This window comes from Staurois parvus, unplaced genomic scaffold, assembly GCF_062004578.1.
Source record: "Staurois parvus isolate SC_StPar_1 unplaced genomic scaffold, SC_StPar_1.0 ptg002463l, whole genome shotgun sequence".
Lineage (NCBI taxonomy): Eukaryota > Metazoa > Chordata > Amphibia > Anura > Ranidae > Staurois > Staurois parvus.
Window position 1 is genome coordinate 112,455 of NW_028320259.1, and position 10,842 is coordinate 123,296.

Genomic DNA, 10,842 nt, shown 5'->3' on the forward strand with positions numbered 1-10,842 from the left:
CGGGTATCAGCTCAGCCTAGGGGAGAGAACCCGGGTATAGTTCAGCCTAGGGGAGAGAACCCGGGTATCAGCTCAGCCTAGCGGAGAGAACCCGGGTATAGTTCAGCCTAGGGGAGAGAACCCGGGTATCAGCTCAGCCTAGGGGAGAGAACCCGGGTATTGTTCAGCCTGTTAGTCTTATCTGCTGTAAAGGACCTCTGGAGCTGCAGTTGGTCGGGAGACAAGCCATGTCTCACTGAGGAGGATTTTCTGACAATTGTGGCAATGGTGGACAACTTGTGTATATCTTAGACATGGCTGACAGATTTCACATTTCATTGTAATCTCTGGGCTCAGGATTGTGGCTCAACAATCACATAAAAACATGCAGCCATGCCCTGAATGCCGTACTTTTCATTGCCAAGTCCACCACTCGGCACCTTCCCAGCCCTGAAGAAGGGGTACTCTCACGTTTGCACTGTGTGGACTTTCCCTGATAAGGACCTCTAAGTGTCCAATTGTCCTTTGGAGCTCCTTTCTTTTTTCCATTTCAGGACTTCCCAGCAGCTAATCTCTCGCAAACTAACCTCCTAACTGCCACCTTAACATCATTATTCCTGAGACTGTATATAAAAGGGTTGAGTAGTGGTGCAATGACGGTGTACATGACGGCCACCAGTCGGTCGTAGTCCATGATATAATTTGATTTTGGTTTCAGATATATAAAAATTCCAGAACCATAAAATATTGTGACAACAGTAAAATGAGACACACAGGTGGAGAATGCTTTCATTTGTCCGGAGCTTGAATGGATCTTCACTATGGTGGAGATAATCATTGAGTACGAGATTATAGTCAGCAGAAGAGAGCCCATGGTGACAACTCCACCAATAATAAAAGTGGAAAGTTCATTGATCCTGGTGTCCACTTCAACCAAGCTGAGCAATGGAGGGATATCACAAAAAAAGTAATTAATTTTGGTGGAAGCACAGAATGGTAAGGTGAAGGTAAGGGTGGTGTGTATAACTGAGTTAACTATTCCGATAATCCATGACCCAAACACATAGTTTGTACATGAAACTTTATTCATAATAACAGTGTACAGAAGTGGACGGCATATGGCGTTATAGCGGTCATAGGCCATTGCTGCTAGAATATAACACTCTGTACTGCCCAGTAACATCAGAAAGTACAACTGTACAACACATCCGTGAAAGGATATGGTATTGTGCCCATGAAGAAAGTTGGACAACATGTTGGGGACAGTGGTGGAGATGTAACATATGTCCAGGAAAGAGAAGTTTGCCAGGAAGAAGTACATAGGAGTGTGGAGGATGGAGCTGTGGTGATAAGCAAAAATAATACATGCATTTCCAAGTAACGTCACAATATAAATACTGAAAAACATCACAAAAAACACACTTTGTAGACCAGGAATTTCAGAAAGGCCAACAAGCTTGAAATCTGTTGGTGGGGTGCAGTTTATCCGGCTCATCACACTACTTTGACCGTCTGGAAAGAAATTCTGGTCTTAGTTTCAGGTTAACTTAAAAAAAAAAAACTCAGTAAAATGCAGAACATTGTACTCATAGGTGGTGATGGGACCTCCAGACATCTTCAATAATTAGAGGGCTCTTTGTGGGAGAAGGTCTGGCTACAATGGACCTGTTACTTCATGGAGACCCTACATGGGAAATAACTGAAGGGTTGCTCCGCCCAATGCTGTAATTTTAGTTCTATGGTGAGTGAAGCCCACTGGTCCTAATGATTCCCATCTCTGTTCCTGGTCAGCTGGGAGGAGGTGGACTAAGGGACGCTCTGGGCAAATCTTAAATTCCAGATGGTATCTGCTGAACATACGCCAAGAAGAGACACCCTGCTATCAGCGAAGGCAATATATGATGTGATGCAAGTCAAGACTTCTTTGTAATACAGGTAATATGTAACTTAGAAGGGATGTGACCAGACAGCCACGTTAAAGAGACCCTGTCAGGAGAAAAATATAGGAGCTGCATTTGCCTTCTTTTTGAATGTTCAAGCTTAAAGCAGAGCTCCACCCAAAAGGGGAAGATTCTCTTGTTTGCACCCTCCCCACCTCCACTGCCACATTTGGAACTATTTTGGGGGGGGAGGGGGAGCGGATACCTGTTTTTGACAGGTTCCCGCTCCCACTTGTGGCTCAGTTCGGCCCCACCTTCTTCCTCCTGCAGTCTTCTGGGACACCTCAGAGGTCCCAGAAGGCTACAAGGTAATTCACAAGGCGCAACGCCACTTGCACATGTGCAGTAGGAAAACCGCTGTGAAGTAGGAAAGGCTTCACTTCCTCTTTCCCTTGATTGGTACGCCGGCGCCGGGAACCCGAAGGCAAGTGAAGAACTAGCTCAGGTGAGGACGGCACTGACCCCTGGACACGTAAGTGTCCTAATAGTAAAAGTCAGCAGCTACAGTACTTTAAGTTGCAGGATTTTAGTTTTTCGGGGACAGCCCGGAGCTCCTCTTTAAATGATTGTAAAGCCCCATCTTGAAAAAAAACCTTTCTGTTTAAAATAGAAATGAAAGGCAAATCATTTGTGTAAATATCTCCACTCAGCGGACACTATATCAGGTCCACCTGTTCAATGGCTTGGTAACACAAATTGCTAATCAGCCAATCACATGGCAGCGACTCAATGCATTTAGGCATCTAGACGTGGTGAAGACGACTTACTGAAGTTCAAACCGAGCATCAGAATGGGGAAGAAAGGGAATTTAAGTGACTTTGAACATGGCATGGTTGTTGGTGCCAGATGGGCTGGTCGGAGTATTTAAAAAAAACTGCTGATCTCCTGGGATTTTCCCACACAACCATCTCTAGGGTTTACAGAGAATGGTCCAAAAAGAGAAAATATCCAGTGAGGGGCAGTTGTGTGGAGGAATATGCCTTGTTGAGGTCAGAGGAGAATGGGCAGACTGGTTCCAGATGTTAGAAAGGCAACAGTAACTCCAATAACCACTCGTTACATCCGAGGTATGCAGAATACCATCTCTGAACGCACAACATGTCCAACCTTGAAGAAGTTGGGCTACAGCAGCAGAAGACCACACCGGGTGCCACTCCTGTCAGCTGAGACCACACCGGGTGCCACTCCTGTCAGCTAAGAACAGGAAACAGAGGCTACAATTCACACAGGGTCACCAAAATTGGATAATGGAAGATTGGAAAAACATTGCCTGGTCTGATAAGTCTGGATTTCAGCTGCAACATTCAGATGGTGGGGTCAGAATTTGGAGTAAACAACATGAAAGCATGGATCCATCCTGCCTTGTACCAACGGTTCAGGCTGGTGGTGGGGGTGTCATGGTGTGGGGGATCCATCCTGCCTTGTACCAACGGTTCAGGCTGGTGGTGGTGGTGTCATGGTGTGGGGGATCCATCCTGCCTTGTATCAATGGTTCAGGCTGGTGGTGGTGGTGTCCTGGTGTCATGGTGTGGGGATCCCTTCTGCCTTGTATCCATGGTTCATGGATGTGCAGCCCACAAATCTGCAGCAACTGCGTGATGCTAACACGACAATATGGACCAAAATCTCTGAGGAATGTTTCCAACATTTAATCTATTGCCACGAAGAATGAAGGCAAAAGGGGGTCCAAGCCGGGACTAGCAAAGTGGACCTGATAAAGTGGGGGGGGGGTGAGCGTATAAAACATTATAAATACCTTTTTCCCCTTAGTTATAAGTGATCACATTCCCTGTGTTCTCAGCTGCATAGAGAGCTGTGCGAGGAGAAATGGCAGCACTTTAGTCTTCACAGTAAATCGTTGTGCGGGGGAAGTGGAGGGTTTCAGCAAAAGTCTGATCATTGGAGGAGAGCAGGCAGAGTTCCAAGCACAGCTAGAGAACTGACCGCTGTGTTCTCATGCCTAGTGTGGTCAATTTTTAATAGGAAAACAGAGGGACTAGCACTGTTTTGATACAAGCAAGGGTCTCAAAGACGCACATAAACCCTATTTAAAGTGATACTAAACCCTGGACCCCGCATTCACTATGTCCGCTCTCCCCGGACCCCGCATTCACTATATCCGGTCTCCCTGGACCCCGCATTCACTACATCAGTCTCCCAGGACCTCGCATTTACTATATCTGGTCTCCCAGGACCCTGCATTCACTATATCCGCTCTCCCCGGACCCCGCATTCACTATATCCGCTCTCCCCGGACCCCGCATTCACTATATCCGCTCTCCCCGGACCCTGCATTCACTGTATCCGCTCTCCCCGGACCCCGCATTCACTATATCCGCTCTCCCCGGACCTCGCATTCGCTATATCCGCTCTCCCCCGGCCCAGCATTCACTATATCCGCTCTCCCCGGACCCCGCATTCACTATATCCGCTCTCCCCGGACCCCGCATTCACTATCCGCTCTCCCCGGACCCAGCATTCACTATATCCGCTCTCCCTGGACCCCGCATTCACTATATCCGCTCTCCCCGGACCCAGCATTCACTGTATCCGCTCTCCCCGGACCCCGCATTCACTATATCCGCTCTCCCCGGACCCTGCATTCACTATATCCCCTCTCCCCGGACCCCGCATTCACTATATCCGCTCTCCCCGGACCCCGCATTCACTATATCCGCTCTCCCCGGACCCCGCATTCCCTATATCCGCTCTCCCCGGACCCCGCATTCACTATATCTGCTCTCCCTGGACCCCGCATTCACTATATCCGCTCTCCCCGGACCCCCCATTCACTATATCCGCTCTCCCCGGACCCCGCATTCACTATATCCGCTCTCCCCGGACCCCGCATTCACTATATCCGCTCTCCCCGGACCCCGCATTCACTATATCTGCTCTCCCTGGACCCCGCATTCACTATATCCCCTCTCCCCGGACCCCGCATTCACTGTATCCTCTCTCCCCGGACCCCGCATTCACTATATCTGCTCTCCCCGGACCCCGCATTCATTATATCTGGTCTCTCCAGACCCCGCATTCACTATATCCTCTCCCCTGACCCCGCATTCACTACATCCGGTCTCCCCGGACCCCGCATTCACTGATATTCACCCATACACATATATACATTCAGTCATGTCCGTATATTCACTCATACACTGATATTCACCAATACACGTCTATTCACCCATATGCTTACATTTGCCCATAATGAACACACATGTAATATCTCTTGGCCCCGCTGGCTGGGTGAACCTACAGAAGACGGTGGCAGTACTCTGCAGCGTTCAGTCCTTCTGTCTTCTGGGAAGTGATGATTTCTTTTGCTTTATATATTTCCTGTCCTTTGTTATCCGAGTTGAGAATCCTGCAGAGAATAGTTCTCCCCCCCCAGGAAAGAGATAATTCTGTTCCATGAACACACAACTAGAATTCAGTAGGGAATGGTATTCATCTGAGGAGGTGGCAGGAACCAGATGCTCCGACCCGGTGAAGCCGCACCCGGCAATCATTCCTGACTGATGTCATTCCTTCAATAACTTTAGCTTTGTTGTTTAAGAATATATAAAGTTTTATTTGGACCGGTTGGATTGTTTTTTAGTTTTTGTTTGCTAAAGGCAGGTGCAATCTGTGTTCTCCACTGTCAGTGGCGCTCGACCCGAATGGTAACAGCCTGGAGAGGAAGTCCATGGGAAGCATAGTTACATAGTCAGTCTGGCTGAAAAGAGACATGTCCATCCAGTTCAACCATTAAAAAAAACCCCCAAAAAACGTTTTCTCTATGGTTTCCTGGGTAAATGGAGCAGCAATCCAGTTGGCTATGCCGTGGCCATGCAATGCTTGGCGGCCATCTTGGGTCAGCAGAGTCTATTAAACCCATTCACACCTAAGGGTAAAACAAATCTTAATGCCTAAGCACAATTTTGCAACGTTGACGATTTTGCAACGTGTTAGTAAATCCGTACATATCATCACAACTACTTTGTACATTCAGGTGGATTATACCACAATTGGGCTTTCATATGGTGGTGAATGGTAATGGATATCTCCTGATTTTTTTTAATATCAAAGAAAAACTGGCCCAAAATAGTAAAAAAAAAATTATTTTTTTAAATGTAGCTGTGTGTTTCTTGTTATTACTAGAGATGAGCGAATCGAAGTATCCGAAGTGGAATTCGAGTCGAATATCTGAAAAATTTCGATTCGTGCCGAATCCGAAAAATAGCCTAATTCGGACGCGCGAATCGAAATTTTTCAGAAAATGGCGGCTGACATGTGCGGCGACGGAGCGGGGATGTCTGGGAAGGCGCGCAGACAAGGCGCGCTGCCCCATAATGCATTCCTCAACGACATGTGATCGCATCAGCCAATCAGCAGCCAGCCAGCCAGCACTGTGTAATGGTCGAGCTATAAATAGCGGCCATTTTGGAAATCTTCATTTGCCTGCAGTTATTGAACAGAGGCAGACCGCTCTGTACTAGGGACAGGGACAGAGTTAGGGCCACAGAAACGAGAATTGGGGACAGAGAAAAGTTACTTAGGGACAGAGAACCATTACTCAGGGACACAGACTTGTTATTGAGGGCCACAGAATCGTTATTTAGGGACAAAGAAACGCTAGTTAGGGCCACAGAATTCATACTCAGGGACAGACAGAATTGTTACTCAGTGCCAGAGAATTGTTACTTAGGGCCACAGAAACGTTATTAGGGCCACAGAATTTTTACTCAGGGACAGACAGAATTGTTACTGAGTGCCAGAGAATTGTTACTCAGGGACAGACAGAATTGTTACTGAGTGCCAGAGAATTGTTACTCGCACAGACACAAAATTGTTACTCGCACAGACACAGAATTGTTACTCGCACAGACACAGAATTGTTACTCGCACAGACACAGAATTGTTACTCAGGGCCACAGAATTCATACTCAGGGACAGACAGAATTGTTACTCAGGGACAGACAGAATTGTTACTGAGTGCCAGAGAATTGTTACTCAGGGACAGACAGAATTGTTACTGAGTGCCAGAGAATTGTTACTCGCACAGACACAAAATTGTTACTCGCACAGACACAGAATTGTTACTCGCACAGACACAGAATTGTTACTCGCACAGACACAGAATTGTTACTCAGGGCCACAGAATTCATACTCAGGGACAGACAGAATTGTTACTCAGGGACAGACAGAATTGTTACTGAGTGCCAGAGAATTGTTACTCAGGGACAGACAGAATTGTTACTGAGTGCCAGAGAATTGTTACTCGCACAGACACAAAATTGTTACTCGCACAGACACAGAATTGTTACTCGCACAGACACAGAATTGTTACTCGCACAGACACAGAATTGTTACTCAGGGCCACAGAATTCATACTCAGGGACAGACAGAATTGTTACTCAGGGACAGACAGAATTGTTACTGAGTGCCAGAGAATTGTTACTCAGGGACAGACAGAATTGTTACTGAGTGCCAGAGAATTGTTACTCGCACAGACACAAAATTGTTACTCGCACAGACACAGAATTGTTACTCGCACAGACACAGAATTGTTACTCAGGGCCACAGAATTCATACTCAGGGACAGACAGAATTGTTACTCAGGGACAGACAGAATTGTTACTGAGTGCCAGAGAATTGTTACTCAGGGACAGACAGAATTGTTACTGAGTGCCAGAGAATTGTTACTCAGGGACAGACAGAATTGTTACTGAGTGCCAGAGAATTGTTACTCGCACAGACACAAAATTGTTACTCGCACAGACACAGAATTGTTACTCGCACAGACACAGAATTGTTACTCGCACAGACACAGAATTGTTACTCGCACAGACACAGAATTGTTACTCGGGGCCACAGAATTCATACTCAGGGACAGACAGAATTGTTACTCAGGGACAGACAGAATTGTTACTGAGTGCCAGAGAATTGTTACTCAGGGACAGACAGAATTGTTACTGAGTGCCAGAGAATTGTTACTCAGGGACAGACAGAATTGTTACTGAGTGCCAGAGAATTGTTACTCGCACAGACACAAAATTGTTACTCGCACAGACACAGAATTGTTACTCAGGGCCACAGAATTCATACTCAGGGACAGACAGAATTGTTACTCAGGGACAGACAGAATTGTTACTGAGTGCCAGAGAATTGTTACTCAGGGACAGACAGAATTGTTACTGAGTGCCAGAGAATTGTTACTCAGGGACAGACAGAATTGTTACTGAGTGCCAGAGAATTGTTACTCGCACAGACACAAAATTGTTACTCGCACAGACACAGAATTGTTACTCGCACAGACACAGAATTGTTACTGAAGGCCACAGAACTGTTACTTAGGGCCACAGAATTGTTACTCGCACAGACACAGAATTGTTACTCGCACAGACACAGAACTGTTACTGAGGGCCACAGAACTGTTACTTAGGGCCACAGAATTGTTACTCGCACAGACACAGAATTGTTACTCAGGGACACAGAATTGTTACTCAGGGACACCTAATCGTTGAATTAAAGAGTATGTCAGACAACATGCAGAGGAGTGGCAGAGGAGGCAATGTTTTAGGAGCGAGCAGACGTGGCAGCAGAGGAAGGGGTCGAGGCAGCAGTATTCGCAGCCAGAGGCCAGTGCTCCCGGTGTCATCCAGCGGTCGTGTCTCCACCGACAACCCTGCCGTCATTGATTGGTTGGCTCGGTCGTCTTCCTCTTCCCAGGTCACCTCTGACACCTACAGCCAACGGTCGGTGGGTACGTCAGACACAACCGTTAGTTGGCATGGCCCGGGAGCAAGCCCACTGAAATCACGTGTCCTCTACCTGCCCCTGTCCTTTGCTGTTCCCTCACCAAGCGAAGTATCGCATGCTGTGGGCTCAGCCCCACTGTACAGTGAGGAAGAGCTAACAGAGGGCGGTCAGGAACGGGGGGAGACATCGGCCTTTTCAGCAGCCAAGCGAACAAGTACTGGCGAGGAGAGTGGCTCGGTAGCCGGTCTAGAGACAGGTCTGTCTCCTGACCCAGACGCAGCCGAGGGGGCTAGTAGTGAGGCGGAGACCGTACTTGATGATGAGGAGGTTGATCGCACTTGGCTGCCTCGTCGTCATCAGGCAATTTCTTCCGCATCATCAGGAGAAGAGGGTGCCAGCTTGGCAGCGAGCGAAACAGTCGGTGGGTTGCCCAGGAGGCAGCAGGGTCGCATCAGTGTCAGTGGAGCCAAACGGCCACGGAGTAGAGCACCAGCTCCACTGCAGCCTACCACCACGGCCAGTAGTGGTGCCGGTGCGCACGGAGGAAGTAGCAGTCAGCCAGTGAAGAGTAGCGGGGGCAAAGTTTCCTACTCGGTGGTGTGGCAATTTTTCGTCAAGCCGCCCGAGGAAGTAAACGTAGCCGTATGTCGACTATGTGGCCAGAAATGCAAGCGTGGCCAGGGGGCCCATGTTGGGACTACAGCGTTGCGTCAGCATATGCAGCGTCACCATTCGGTGGCCTGGGAAAACCGTGATAAAGATACGGCGGTTCTGCCTGCCCCAGCCCCCGCTCCATCACCCGCTCCGTTACTTGCTCCGTCACCCGACGTCGTCAATCACCCTCTATCAGCCAGTCAAGGCTCCAACACCTCTGCTGAGGGGAGTTGTCGCTCGTTGGCATCTTCCGCTCGTTCAGATGCTCCTTCTCCTGCTACTCCTCTTCTCGGATTCCGTCAACAGTCTTTCTTGGAATCCGTATCCAAGAGACAACAGTTTGCGAGCACGCACCCGACGGTGCAAAAGCTGAACGTCCTCCTGTCCAAGTTGCTGGTGCTGCAGTCCCTCCCTTTCCAACTGGTGGACTCAGCACCTTTCCGAGAAATGATGGCTTGTGCCGCGCCGCGGTGGAGAGTGCCAAGCCGTCATTTCTTTGCCCAAAAGGCAGTGCCAGCCCTGCATTCACATGTAGAAGAGATGGTGGGCCAGTCTTTGAGCATGTCGGTCTCTGCCAAAGTGCACGGCAGCGCCGACGTGTGGAGCTGTAACTACGGTCAGGGACAGTACATGTCATTTACGGCCCACTGGGTGAACGTGGTGCCGGCACAGCCGCACCAGCAACTTGGACAGGTCACGACGCTTTTGCCTCCACGTTTGCACGTCCTTGGTCCAGCAAGCATGTCCGCCTCTACCACCTCTTTTTCCGCCGTGTCCTCAGCCGCCACCCCCGTGCCAAGTCCCATTACCCGACAGGCATATCACATGTGCAGGGCGCAACGGTGTCACGCTGTGCTGCACCTGGTATGCCTTGGCGAACGTAGTCACACAGGGGAGGAACTTCTGAGTGTAATGAACAGAGAAATCGACAGATGGCTGTCTCCGCGCAAACTGAAAATCGGAACCATGTTGACCGACAACGGAAAGAACATGGTGTCTGCTCTGCGTCAAGGAAGGTTGTGCCATGCGCCATGCATGGCTCACGTGTTCAATCTGGTTGTCAAGCGGTTCCTAAAATCCACCATCCCACTGCAAGACATCCTTAAAATGTCACGTAAACTGTGCATGCATTTCAGCCATTCCTACAGCGCAAAGCACACCCTCCTTGAGCTGCAGCGGCAGAACGGAATTCCACAGCATCGCCTGATCTGCGACGTTGCAACAAGGTGGAATTCAACCCTACACATGTTAGACCGCCTTTACGAACAGCGAAAGGCCATCACCGATTTCCTGATGTTACAAGCGGATAAAGGTACTCCCCTGTGTAACTTCGATGTCAGCCATTGGCAGCTCATGCGTGACACCTGCCGCTTGCTCAGGCCCTTTGAGGAGGCCACGCTATTCGTGAGTCGGCAGGACTATGGGATGAACGACGTCATTCCTCTGTTGCACGTCCTGGAACAAATGCTGTTAACAATGGCTGGTCAGGGTGCGGTAGACGTGGCGCACAGATCTCAACGCCACA

At 48.9% G+C, this 10,842-nt stretch overlaps 1 protein-coding gene across 1 annotated transcript; it reads right to left on the reverse strand.

The window, feature by feature from the left end:
- Positions 1-529: 529 nt before the first annotated feature.
- Positions 530-1,474, reverse strand: LOC149430765 (olfactory receptor 5AR1-like). The gene has a single exon (XM_089666006.1). It carries the CDS (start codon positions 1,472-1,474, stop codon positions 530-532), a length of 945 nt encoding a protein of 314 aa, XP_089522132.1.
- Between the last annotated feature and the right edge of the window lie 9,368 nt (positions 1,475-10,842).